This window comes from Mobula hypostoma, chromosome 1 (genome assembly GCF_963921235.1).
Source record: "Mobula hypostoma chromosome 1, sMobHyp1.1, whole genome shotgun sequence".
In the NCBI taxonomy this organism is placed as follows: domain Eukaryota; kingdom Metazoa; phylum Chordata; class Chondrichthyes; order Myliobatiformes; family Myliobatidae; genus Mobula; species Mobula hypostoma.
Window position 1 is genome coordinate 37,736,435 of NC_086097.1, and position 14,463 is coordinate 37,750,897.

At 41.1% G+C, this 14,463-nt stretch overlaps 1 protein-coding gene across 6 annotated transcripts in view; it reads right to left on the bottom strand.

Annotated features, from left to right (window-relative positions):
- pcnx4 (pecanex 4) overlaps positions 1–13,950 on the bottom strand; it is a 55,098-nt gene extending 41,148 nt beyond the window's left edge. For 5 of the 6 annotated variants that reach the window (XM_063046718.1, XM_063046727.1, XM_063046709.1 and 2 more), the window contains exons 1-2: positions 13,815–13,950; positions 2,425–3,164 (exon numbers count right to left, since the gene is read on the bottom strand). In XM_063046718.1, coding sequence (XP_062902788.1) covers positions 2,425–3,113 — 689 coding nt within the window. In that variant the 5' untranslated portion in view covers positions 3,114–3,164; positions 13,815–13,950. Of the gene's footprint in view, positions 1–2,424; positions 3,165–13,423; positions 13,698–13,814 lie in introns of those variants that run through there. The other variant, XM_063046700.1, reaches the window with a different exon arrangement.
- Positions 13,951–14,463: the final 513 nt, after the last annotated feature.

Sequence of the window (14,463 nt, forward strand, 5' to 3'; positions counted from 1 at the left end):
CTTAGTTAAGATTAATTGGAAGATACATATGCCACAAACCAATAGAGATAGATTTCTAATGTTATAGAAACATAGAAACATAGAAAATAGGTGCAGGAGTAGGCCATTCGGCCCTTCGAGCCTGCACCGCCATTTATTATGATCATGGCTGATCATCCAACTCAGAACCCAGCCTTCCCTCCATACCCCGTGACCCCTGTAGCCACAAGGGCCATATCTAACTTCCTTTTAAACATAGCTAATGAACTGGCCTCAACAGTTTGCTGTGGCAGAGAATTCCACAGATTCACCACTCTCTGTGTGAAGAAGTTTTTCCTAACCTCGGTCCTAAAAGGCTTCCCCTCTATCCTCAAACTGTGACCCCTCGTTCTAGACCTCCCCAACATCGGGAACAATCTTCCCGCATCTAGCCTGTCCAATCCCTTTAGGATCTTATACGTTTCAATCAGATCCCCCCTCAATCTTCTAAATTCCAACGAGTACAAGCCCAGTTCATCCAGTCTTTCTTCATATGAAAGACCTGCCATCCCAGGAATCAATCTGGTGAACCTTCTTTGTACTCCCTCTATGGCAAGGATGTCTTTCCTCAGATTAGGGGACCAAAACTGCACACAATACTCCAGGTGTGGTCTCACCAAGGCCTTGTACAACTGCAGTAGTACCTCCCTGCTCCTGTACTCGAATCCTCTCGCTATAAATGCCAGCATACCGTTCGCCTTTTTCACCGCCTGCTGTACCTGCATGCCCACTTTCAATGACTGGTGTATAATGACACCCAGGTCTCGTTGCACCTCCCCTTTTCCTAATCGGCCACCATTCAGATAATAATCTGTTTTCCTATTTTTGCCACCAAAGTGGATAACTTCACATTTATCCACATTAAATTGCATCTGCCATGAGTTTGCCCACTCACCCAACCTATCCAAGTCACCCTGCATCCTCTTAGCATCCTCCTCACTGCTAACACTGCCACCCAGCTTCGTGTCATCCGCAAACTTGGAGATGCTGCATTTAATTCCCTCATCCAAGTCATTAATATATATTGTAAACAACTGGGGTCCCAGCACTGAGCCTTGCGGTACCCCACTAGTCACCGCCTGCCATTCTGAAAAGGTCCCGTTTATTCCCACTCTTTGCTTCCTGTCTGCTAACCAATTCTCCACCCACACCAATACCTTACCCCCAATACCATGTGCTTTAAGTTTGCACACTAATCTCCTGTGTGGGACCTTGTCAAAAGCCTTTTGAAAATCCAAATATACCACATCCACTGGTTCTCCCCTATCCACTCTACTAGTTACATCCTCAAAAAATTCTATGAGATTCGTCAGACATGATTTTCCTTTCACAAATCCATGCTGACTTTGTCCGATCATTTCACCGCTTTCCAAATGTGCTGTTATCACATCCTTGATAACTGACTCCAGCAGTTTCCCCACCACCGACGTTAGGCTAACCGGCCTATAATTCCCCGGTTTCTCTCTCCCTCCTTCTTTAAAAAGTGGGGTTACATTAGCCACCCTCCAATCCTCAGGAACTAGTCCAGAATCTAACGAGTTTTGAAAAATTATCACTAATGCATCCACTATTTCTTGGGCCACTTCCTTAAGCACTCTGGGATGCAGACCATCTGGCCCTGGGGATTTATCTGCCTTCAATCCCTTCAATTTACCTAACACCACTTCCCTACTAACATGTATTTCGCTCAGTTCCTCCATCTCACTGGACCCTCTGTCCCTTACTATTTCTGGAAGATTATTTATGTCCTCCTTAGTGAAGACAGAACCAAAGTAATTATTCAATTGGTCTGCCATGTCCTTGCTCCCCATAATCAATTCACCTGTTTCTGTTTGCAGGGGACTATTCTCGTTTTAAAATTCTTAAGTCACATTTTCATTAATAATTGTTTTGTACTTAACACTGCATTTTCTGCCTTCCTTAACACTAATGCTTGTGGCATATTTGAAACTTAAGCCAGTTTTTACTTGGGAATGTCAATATTCAGTTTCTGGAGCTGAGTGGTGAGTTTCTTCTTCATAACTGCAAAATAAAGACTTGGTATATAGAAACACGCCAGTATTCCTCAAACACAAAAGACACTGGCGATCTTGTGATCAAAAGTAAAGATATTTAGCAGAAAGTTTTACCTTTCAGTCTCTGCTTAAAAGTTATTCCACTCCTAAACATAACTCAAACTATTAATATTCTCAAATGCAGTTCTAAAATAGCAATACAAAATGTACACAGATCCTAATTAACATTTGAAATTTACACCTAGTTGACATATCAATTCATGCAGTAGTTATATCTCATTACAATTAGTTCAATTTTTAAAGCATCTAACAATGGAGGTTAATCATTTTTCAGTCTTAATTCTTGTACTAAACTCACTACAGCTGCACATTAGGCATGTAGAAAATATACCTGAAAGCCAGATCCACTGCTACAAAGGCAAAAATATAAAGGGGTCTAGTAAGAGCATTGGTTTCATATGTATCTTGTGGTTGGAATGTAGCAGTCTCTACAGCAGTATTTATTATTAATGAATATTCTCCAATGCATACCGTCACCCAACCAAAAATAAAAAGCACAGCAGTTGCTCCTGTGTTGACATATAGTATCATTAGCCTGTTAGGCAATAAATACCATGTTCCAAGGCCACATAGTGCTCCAGCCAGAATGGAGTGAAGAACTGTATTGATAAAATATTTTTTTCCAGGTATGATGAATTTTATTGTTTCAGACCCAGCACAGCTGGAAAAATTAAATTCATCTTCATCGGCCAAAGTATTTTCGGGAGTGAATGTTTCAACAACTACACTCTTCCGTCTCACCCAAAGGTTCATGCCTTGAACAATGAAAGCTGCCAGCAGCATCAAACCTGCAGCAAGAATTGATGCCCAGTAATCTTCCAAAGTACTTAGCTGGTAGAGAACAGTCCCTATACCACCAAAAACCCAAGGTATCAGGAACAAGATGATCTGGTTAATATAGATGTAAGGTGGAGCACAATATCCAAGTTTGAATCGTGGCCCTCCAAGTATTGTCTGTGGAAACCGCTTCCAACAAAATTCTTGTTTGTAGTCGTTCAGTAGAGGGACATCTGGACCCATTCTGAATTTGTATAATTCTTATATCATCAGTATTTCCATCGTGTTTCTCATCTAGAAATGTCAGAATTTAACAGTAAATCATCAGAAAAACATGTTTGTAATTATATCCAGAAAACAACCACAAAATATTTTATTACATATTTAGCATCACAGATTTCATTACAACAGGGATGCAATGCAGTGGCTAATGTAGATTAATGTGACTGGTAAAGGAGAAGACTAGAAGATTGATACTAGGCATTGTAAATTGAACTCACCAAACTTAATTACCACCCACTCAACTTACAAAATTTCTACATCAGCAGCAAGCTATCCCATGTAGCTTAAGAGCTGCAAAGCAGATTTTGTTCAGTGTCGTTCATGTGTAATCAAAAACAAAATTCTATTCAGCCATTTATAACACAGCAAATTTCAGGAGTTACATCAAAATGACGAAGTAATATTTTACACATCCCTCTTAACCATACTCAGGAATTCAAGTTTCAGCTTTAGTTATTAGTTTTAACTACCATTTTTAAAGAACTTAAGTAGCCATGTGTTTCATTAACTAAAAGCTTTGTTCCAGCTACATTTTTCTCTTCTGCAAAATCAACCTAAAGTATAAGTATTTAACTGACTTATTTAATGATCCTCCCTTTTCCCAGATGATAATTTACAATTATTTACAAGATTATAAAAACTACTTTTATTCCACCTTCCCAAAGTGCATTTGTAATTTTTGGCAAGACACTCAAAAGGCATAGCTATTTTGCTGTTTCCTCCAAAAGTGACGAACTAGAAAAAGAAAAGTAAATTGATAAATTTGTTTATCATTGTCACATGTATCGAGGTAGAATGAAAAATGTCTGTGAAAAAGTGTTCTATAATTTCACTCGAGGGTCTAACTCTCATTTCAAGATCGTGCCTCTTTGTTGTCTATTCAATTTTAGAGGGAACAGTTTCTCTGTACCTGTCTTATCAGATTATATGTTCCATGAGAGCATTCAGCACTGAGTACTGAACATTAAACACAGTCTGTGCAACGCTGGTGTCAGACACGGCTCTATTATTCTCACTCTTGCTAGAAGACTGAGATTCAAACCTTGCTGTAGAAGCGTGGTGTAAGATTAGAGCATGCATTCCAGTGCCGAATTGTGGGAATGCTAAATTATTAAAGAAGCCAGTTTTTGAACAATATGAAACTGAGATGCCCTGAGGTGAGCATTAAAAAGATCCCACAATATCATTTTGACGATCACAGGTGCAGTCCCTACTATTCTTGGCAGCAATAATGTTCCAATCAATAATTACTAAAAAATATTGTAGGCAGTTTCTGTAGGCTTATATTAATTGGATGCCACAGTTCTTACATTACAATATTAATTACACTTTAGAAATATTTAACCAACTCTTGGGCACCACAGTAGCATGGCAGTTAGAGTGATGCTATTACAGCTTGGGGCCTAGGAGTTCAGAGCTCAATTCCGCATCATCTGTAAGGAGTCTGTACGACCACCCTGCCATCAGGAATGTGTGGGTTTTCTCCAACAGCTCCAATTACCTCCCACAGTCCAAACACATACCAGTTAGTAGGTTAATTGGTTGTTATAAAATTGCCCTGTGATTAGGCTAGGATTAAATTGGAGGTTGCTGGGTCAAGGGTCAGAAGGGCTGTGGAATGTGTGGGTTTTCTCCAACAGCTCCAACTACCTCCCACAGTCCAAACACCTACCAGTTAGTAGGTTAATTGGTTGTTATAAAATTGCCCTGTGATTAGGCTAGGATTAAATCGGAGGTTGCTGGGTCAAGGGTCAGAAGGGCTGATTCCACGCTGTATCATTAAATAAATAAATAAACTGCACAACGCTTTGGGAACTCCCAAGATCATGAAATATAATTGAGAGGTGATTGATAAATTTGTGGCCTAAGGTAGGAGGAGTCAATTTTTAGAAAACCTAGCACATTTATTTTTCAACATAATCCTCTCCTACATTTACACACTTCGGTCGTGGAGCATACGGATCCCTTCTTTGTAGAAGTCGGTGTCTTGGACCTCCAGAAAGTGGTCCACAGCAGGGCTGATTGATAAGTTTGTAGCCCAAGGTAGAAGGAGATGAATTATTAACTTCAAACTTTCTGCATAATCAGAGTTGAGCTGCACATGCATGTAACGAGAGCTGTATAACTCATCTCCTTCTACTCCTCATATAAGTCTGTTCCTTTTATCAGCTGACTATAGCTACAAAGATTTGTATTACCATCAAAATACCTCAGTTCCCTTTGTATCCCAAAGAAATCAGAATCAGGTTTAACATCACTGGAATATATTGTGAAATTTGTTATGCAGCAGCAATACGTTGCATAAATAATAAAAAATCTATAAATTACAGTAAGCACATAATTAAAAAGTTAAATAAAAGGTGTAAAAAGAGATGAAAGTACTGAAGTAGTTCTTATGGGTTCAATGTCCATTCAGAAATCTGATGGCAGCGGGGAAGAGGCTATTCCTGAATCATTGAGTGTGTGTCTTCAGGCTCCTGTACCTCCTCCCTTATGAAGGCATGCCTGGGTGATAGGCGTCCTTAATGATGAATGCTGCCTTTTTGTGACATCGCTCCTTGAAGATGCCCTGGATGAAGGGAATGCTAGTGCCCATGATGGAGCTGACTGAGTTCACAAATTTCTGCAGCTTATTTCGATCCAGTGATGCAGCCATTTAGAACGCTCTACACAGTAGAAATTTGCAAGTGTCTTTGGTAATATACCAAATCTCCTTAAATTCCTCATGAAATATAGCTGCTCTCATGCCTTCTTTGTAGGTGCATCAATGTGCTGGGCTCAGGATAGATCCTCAGAGATGTTGGCACCCAGGAACTTGAAACTGCTTACCCTTTCCACTGCTGATCCCTTAATGAGAACTGGTGTGTATGCCCTCGTCTTCCTCTTTCTCAAGTCTACGATCAATTCTTTGGTATTACTGACATTGAGTGCAAGGTTGTTGCTGTAGCACCACTCAGCCAGCTGATCTCTCTAGTTTCTGTGTGCCTCCATCACCATCTGAAATTCTGCCAACAATAGCTGTGTCATCAGCAAATTCAGAGATAGCATTTGAGCTGTGCTTAGCCACACAGTCATGGGTGTAGAGATTAGAGCAGTGGCCCAGGAACAGATCCCTGAGGTGCGTCAGTGTTCATTATCAGCAAGGTGAAGATATTACTTCTGATCTGCACAGATTGTGGTCTTCTATGTTCATGCTTTTTTTTAAAAAAAAAACTTCACTAGCTGCGATTATTGTATGTTATGTTACATTTAAATACTGTAGCTCTGTAAAGCAGTAAAGCTGCAATGGCTCTCCTGGAATTAAAAAAATTGTCCACAGAGCCGAGAAATTCCATCAGTCTAGCCCGGAAGAAATATTCAACTGATAGACAAGCAAAAGAACTCATCTGGTTAAGGACTCCTAGCCAAGTTTCTAACTTGGTTTCAGATAACCACTCTTATCTCCCCATCTGCATTTTTAAATTGCAAGCAAGGAAAAAAATTTATTGGCCAAAATCAGTGAAACAATATTTTAATATCTTGATTAGATGAATTATAGAAAGTAAGCAGACTGCACTAAAAATATGATAACCCGGCATGCTTGAGAATCAAGGGGATTACCATTTTCTCCAGACTGTTGGATGTTAATCCTATTAATAGCCAAACACATCAATTTGACTTTATTGAATAATGTTATACAGTGGTAGTATAAATGTTGTAGTGAATATAGTGCTTTTAAAGGGAGTGGCAAATATACAAGTATTTTGTATCCCCGTTCCAGTGCAGATTATCTACATTTTGATGCTCAGTGTTCCTGACCTCTGCTCTGGCTACACACTCAAGGCCCCAGCCTTGGGGGCAATCTGGACTTCTCCTTTTGGCCGCAATCTTGATTACACTCTACACCACTGGCTCTCTTTTAGGTCAATGAGTGAGTCTGATGCTGCATGATCAAGACTTGCAATTAGATGCCAGATTTTCAGTTTTGTTGTACTCTGCTTTAGTTTGATATACTTTTACTATCGATCTAATTAATCATCAGTAATTCAAATTTTTGCATGCTTGAAAAATGTTGCAGTACATTTTAAAATTACAAAGAAATGACAGCGAAAGAGAATTCCATCAGCTGACATAACAAACAATGAGTATTTACAAATTAACTTAAATTTCCCATTTGTGGTGTATCTCTCGGCCAACTGGTAAACAACACTCAAATTTCAATGTATTCTTTACTTTTTGCAATATAGTTTCCATGAATATAAAATATAAACTCTCATTAGCAACACCATTATCAAAACAGTACATTACAGTGTGAAATGGTTCTGCTGAAAACCTTCTTCCACCAATTGCCAATTTTCCCTTTCTCCAGCAGGACAAACACAGGTCCACAGCATTTTGCTCAAGAGGACATTCTTCATGTGTAAATATGTGTAGCCAGTTAAGCACACGAAAGGATTCACACTATCCCCATCCAATATCCATGCAGACTCAATGAGTCAAATAAACTAATTCTGTTTCTTTGTTTAATGGCCTTATCTGCATAATTCAGATAACATCACTGAATAAGCATACATAAATGAGAATCAAGAAGGACTCCTGAATTGCAGCTTCCCTACATAAGTTTTGTTAGTGATCACACCTACTAAAAATCCTATAGAGATATTTGAATATATTTACATACTGAAATACCTAACCATTAATCTGAGTGTTTTCTTGAAACAAGTCATTTATTTAAATTATCACGCCTCTAAACTGACAAACTACTAATTTATTCAATTAAACTTCCATTTGTTACATGGCACCATAATCAAGTTGGCACCATAACTTTCTCCTCTAAAGACCTCCTTATGCAAATCTTAGACACAAAGTGAAGGGTTCAGACTTGCAATTAAAGTTAAAATCTCATTTGTATTAAAGTTTTCCATTGATCAACTATCCAAGACAGTTAAGAAAATTGGTACTACCTATAAAAGAAAATAAAAAACCCAGGGCAAAATTCCTTCCATTTTATCAGGTTAGCTTATTAATAAACAACAGAGACAAATGTAGTGCAGCTATTGCAATAAATACAAATTCTGTACTAGATAGTAGTTATTCGTGTAACAGTCCTATGGGCCTAATTTGACTGAGGCTATGTGTTATGTAGTTATTCAACAGGGAAATCAGAGAGCGTAGCAACACGTTTTCACTGGCATACAAACTGGTTATCACACCTTCTACATGTGGCCTTGTGTGTTTCATTTTTTTTCTTCCAGATAAAAATCAATTTGCAAGACAAGGCTAGACATTAAAACACCAAGTTTCTTTATTTCATTGATTGGAAGTATTAAGAGTAACTCAATTGAAAAATTATGTTCATTGTTTTATATGTAAAAATATATCAATACATCAGTGAGTCAGTTTCTTTAATTTATACAAATAACCTACAGCTACTGCATTCACCTCCATAATTTCAGTCCATTTTTATCTCTAGATTTTGCCAAATAACCCTTTCTGACATATCAGGGAAAAAGGTCTTTCAACACATATCAAACTAATGGATTGTTTTTTGTTTGGTCTTTTGAGAAATAAATTCTATGCCCAGCTCATTAAGAGATGAGATCTAGATAACAGAAATCATCAGACTACAAAAGGAGAATGTACATTGAAACTAGGAAGCATTCTAAAAAAAATTTTCATGGTTTCACTCTTTAGTGTAACACCAACCATAATCCAACAGTTGTCTGAAGAAATGTTCCTACAAGAAAACAGCTTGAGGATTCTGGAAGACATTTTGGGATTTTATGCAAACATAACACACTGCAGACACTAGCTTTCTTTAGAATTTTAAAATAATTAAAATTTATGGAGATTATCTGATAATTAATTCATAGTGAGGACAGAATTATGGATAGGAAGCTCCTGAAAGTGTTCCCTCTAGCAAGTGCTAACTGGCTCTGTGCCTTTGAAAAGTTCACTTCTGCTCTAGGCTCCCTGACAGATGAACCATATATAGCTTTGGCAGCCTGAAGCAAAGAGTCCATATATATCTCAATTATCAGTGGATTGTAGGATCTCTTGTATTTTTCCTCAACCATCTGTTCTGCCAAACATTTTCCATTGGACCTTGGCCTTTATGTGCTTGTTAACCCACTGAGGCTTTGCTTGACAGGAGCATGACTTGAAATAGGCTTGGTGGAGCTTTAAATCCAAGAATACTAAGCATTTGTGGAGAAATAACTTCTTGACCTCTCAGTCATTCTCACAGATCCAGCCCTGATGCCTTCTGTTACAGAAACCATAAGTCTCTTCACAGGTGGTAGTTACAGTGAACTTCAGGGAAAACGAAATGCTGTGGGCACTCTCCACAGCACTGGCTGGCAGTTGTCTGTGAGTTGCTGTCTCATTTTATTTAGAGGTACAACACCGTTACAGGCCCTTCTAGCCTAATAAGTCCACAAGGCTCAATTACACTTACGTACCCAATTAACTAACAAATCCGTACATCTTTCTGGAGGAAACCTATGTGGCCACTGGGAACACACACACAAACTTCTTACAGACAGCAGCGGAATTGAACTTAGGTCGCTGGTGCAGTAATGGCTCTGAGTGAGACGTTATGGACAGTATGTTGCCAGCTGTAAGAATAAAGTGTACTTTTTTTCTGGAAGAGTAGGCCAGAGGGATAATACTACCCCAAAGGGATGGGTTTGGCCATCAAGAATGATCACAGCTGGCAACATACTGTCCATAACGTCTCACTCAGAGCCATGACAGAAATTAGGTGGCGTTTTGAGTTCCTGGATTATGAAGCAGTTGGGGCTGTGAATGTCTCCTAACATTCCAGGTCACAAACACATTTAAAAGTTAACTTGGGACAGACATTATACACCAGCTACTACACTGAGCACTGATTCATTCCACTGTCTAGTCCACTCAACTGCCACCTGACAGACAAGTGAAAAAGACCACATGCTTTGGAAGCAAATGGTATCCTGGCTGAAGATTGGAAACTTAGAGGAGAGGAACTTCAGTCGCAAATTCAAACCTCATGTACAATAAGGAAGTAAAGACCAGGCCAGAGGGTCTTACTATAAAGGTGACTGTGATAAGTATTAATAAAGCCACAGTCAGCCAGAAGAAAGCCATTACCAGGAACCTCCTCCACCACCACTACCCAGGAGCAGATTTCTGCTCCCCAATTTACAGTGTTGATTCCATCCATCTAAAGACTGAATGGACATGACCCTCAACGCATGGCTAATCCAAGAGAAAAGGTGTAAGCAGCATTAAATCTTAAACATGATTTTTATTGACTTCACAAATGCATTTTATACTACCAATCCAGAAGGACTGTGCAGCATCCATCTCAAAGCTACCATATGTAAAACTAATCTCTAGCTTGCAGCAACAGAGTGGACATCAGTGATGCAGTTAGTAAAGCCTCTGCCAAGACCTCAATTCAATCCTAACATTGGGTGCTGCCTGCAAGTTTGACATTCCTCCAGTAATCATATAGGGTTACTCCCACATCCCAAAAATATGCAGGTTGATAGGTGAATTAGCTACTGTAAATTGCTTAGTGTGTAGAGTTGGGGTGTGGGGCAGAGGGACGATGATGAGATATGAGGAGATTTAAAAAATTGGGATTAGCGCAAATGGTTAAATGATGTTTGGGGCCGATGGGCTTGTTTCCATGCCACATTTCCCCATGACTCTTCTACCATCCTCAAGATAGTATGCAAGTTATAATCCTAATGAAAAGTCCAAAACACATTCAATTTCAGAATTTCAGTGCAGAATGATGGTGTGCTTTAGAAACACAGAAATCCTACAGCACAATACAGGCCCTTCGGCCCACAAAGATGTGCCAAACATGTCCATAACTTAGAACTACCTAGGCCTACCCACAGACCTCTATTTTTCTAAGCTCCATGTACATATCCAGGAGCTACTTCCAAGGACTTTAAAACTGTGCCCTCTCGTACTAGCTATTTCAGCCCTGGGAAAAAGCCTCTGACTATCCACATGATCAATGACTCTTATTATCTTGTACACCTCAATCAGGTCACCTCTCATCCTCTGTATCTCCAAGGAAAAAAGGCCAAGTTCACTCAACCTATTCTCATAAGGCATGCTCCCCAATCCAGGCAACATCCTTGTAAACCTCCTCTGCACTCTTTCTATGGTTTCCACGTTCTTCCTGCACAGAGGCGACCAGAATTGAGCACAGTACTCCAAGGGGGGGGGGGAATCTGAGCGGGGTCCCATATAGCTGCAACGTTACCTCTCGGCTCTTAAACTCAATTGCACGGTTGCTGAAGGCCAATGCACCGTATGCCTTCTTAACCACAGAGTCAACCTGCACAGCGGTTTTGAGTGTCCTATGGACTTGGACCCCAAGATCCCTCTGATCCTCCACACTGCCAAGAGTCTTACCATTAATGCTATATTCTGCCGTCATATTTGACCTACTAAAATGAACCACTTCACAATTATCTGGGTTGAACTCCACCTGCCACTTCTCAGCCCAGTTTTGCATCCTATCGATGTCCCGCTGTAATCCCTGACAGCTTCACTGGCCCAAGTCTGTTCAATGTTTCTTGTCATGATTCCACCTCTGATCTCCAACAAACTTCTTGCTGTGGCGTTTATCTACAGATCAAAAGGAAGTCCATTTGGCTTAAGTTGCCTCCACTCTAGAACCAGGGTTTCCCAACCAGCAAACTAGAGGAACAGCACCTCATATTCTGACTGGGTAGTCTTAGACCTAAAGGCATGAACACTGAACTCTCCAATTTCAGGTAATCAGCAGCCTCTCTGTTCTCTTTATCAGATTCTATAATCTACATCTCTTTGTTATCTCTACTATTAACCTCCAGCCACTGTCACTATCTCCACCACTTCCCTCTTCACTGGTTCTACCTGCCCATCAACCCCTCCTTAGCTGGATCCACCTGTCACTTGTAAGCTCGTGCCTCACCTCTCTGTATTGGTCATCTCCTCATTTATACTCTCAATCCTGACGCAGTGCCTCAACATGAAATGTCAACCGTCCCTTTGCCTCCAGATGCTGCCTGAGCTGCTAAGTTTCTCCAGCAGCTTGTATTTTTTTTGCTCTAGATCCCCACATCCGCAGTCTCCTGTGTCATCCAAAGCACAGGATCAGAGGCTAAATGCAGGTCAACGTTGACTTCTTTGTCGAAGTGTGCAAGAGAACCATATCCTGCTGCAAAACACTGCCTTCTGAGAATAAAGATCCACAATAAGACACAGACAATTTTCTGTATCGCAGGAGGCATGATAAGATTCACCATAATTTTCAAAAGTGCCAATACAGCCTTTGGCTGTCTGAGGAAAATAGCATAAAGATCAAAGTTCATGGTCAACCGCACAGCAATGATCCCTGACTTCCTGTAAACTTAGTGACACGGACTACCTAAATCTGGCTCTACCACACATTGCAGAGATACTACAATACCATGTCCACAAAGTCCTCCCAGTCCAAGAAAACCAATGTCAACATACTTCCCAGGCCAAGGTGTACTGCTCACTTCTTACTTAGTTGGCCCCAATGGGCAGGCAGGATCAATCACAACCCTAAAATTAGACTCCTGAAATAAATGCTCTAAGCTCTGTCATCAAAGCCGAATATTTGGTGGAAACAGGGAACAAAATTCAAGAATGTTCTCAGTCACCTTGAAAATGTACTACATTCACACAATGCTCATGTCAGCTCACGACTGGAAAGGTGCAAATCACTAGACAATGCAATGGGAAAACATTGTAAACGAAAGCTGTACACCACCTGCCCTGCACCACACATACGAGCATGAGTAAGCTAATAACCCTTTCCACCCCTTCATACCTGCTCCACCATTTAGCAAGATCATAGCTAACAGTTACCTCACCTCCCTGTTCTGGTCTCTTATCCCTCAGCTTCATTAGTAGTTTAAAATCTCAGTCTTGGACAGTCGTCTCAGATTGCAAGTATTACAGTACCGGATCCTTTTTCAAATATCAAAGGCTCATCACCTGAACAACGAACCTATCATTTCTATGAGGACCTCCTATCCCACTTTTGGCGGAGTTTCTGGATCCCACATTCGCCTCATCAGCCACTTCAGAACCCAGAGAATAGACTGTAAGCCATTTTTCCTCGATCCCAAGCCACTACAGTACTTGGTATCTACTTTTCACATAGAACACAACTCGCAAAGTAAATACAAAGGGCAACATTATTAGGAAAAGATTCCTAGTCTTACACCATCATGTGCAAAACATCTCTTAAGCATCATCACCTTAAAACTTACAAGTTTTTTTTCCCAATACGTAGGTACGTTTACGTACAATTTTCAACCATTTGGATTCAGTCACAGCATTCGGAACATAAATCGGCCCAGCGCCTGGAAAACTTGGCAGATTTCACAAATACATTAAAACATTACATGAAGGTTGCTGGCGTTACAAACTTCGCCTGCTCGGCTCACATGACCGCTGAAGCGCATTTCACCAACAGCCCGGCTGCCCCTAGCAACCAGCAGGCGCTCGCCGGACGAACGGTCGGTCGGTTCCACGCCCTCTCGGGAACCACACCCGCACGGCCGCCCCGACAACACGCCCGTTCCCACGCCGAACGGTCATCTCCCCCCAGCCCACCCCTCTGCTGCGTTAGCCTGACCCAGCCTGCGTCCCTGGACCCACCGACGTTCTCCAGATCCGGTGCCAGTCTCCGGACGGCTCACTTGGCATGGTGGAATCGCCGACCGCACTACCCCGCTGATGGCCATTACGCCAGGCTCCCCTCCGGACCGGCGCACGCGCTTGACCTCTCACCCGCGACGTGGTGACGCGCACCAGGGAGGGAGGGGTGTGTGTGTGTGTGTGTGTATGTATGTATGTATATATATATATATATATGTCCGCTCTGTCCGCCAGAGAAAGCAGGATCTCCCAGTGGCCACACATTTTAATCCCACGTCCCATTCCCATTCTGATATGTCTATCCATGGCCACCTCTACTGTAAAGATGAAGCCACATTTAGGTTGGAGGAACAACACCTTATATTCCGTTTGGGTAGCTTCTCTAACTTCCGTTAATGCCCCACCTCTCCCTCATACCCAATCCGTTACTGCCCATTCTCTGGGCTTCCCCCCCACCACTTTCTTTCTCCCTAGGCCTCCTGTCCTATGATCCTCTCATATCCCTTTTGTCAATCAACTGTCCAGCTCTTGGCTCCATCCCTCCCCCTCCTGTCTTCTTCTATCATTTTGGATCTCCCCCTCCCCCTCCCACTTTCAAATCTCTTACTAGCTCTTCTTTCAGTTAGTCCTGGCGAAGGGTCTTGGCCCG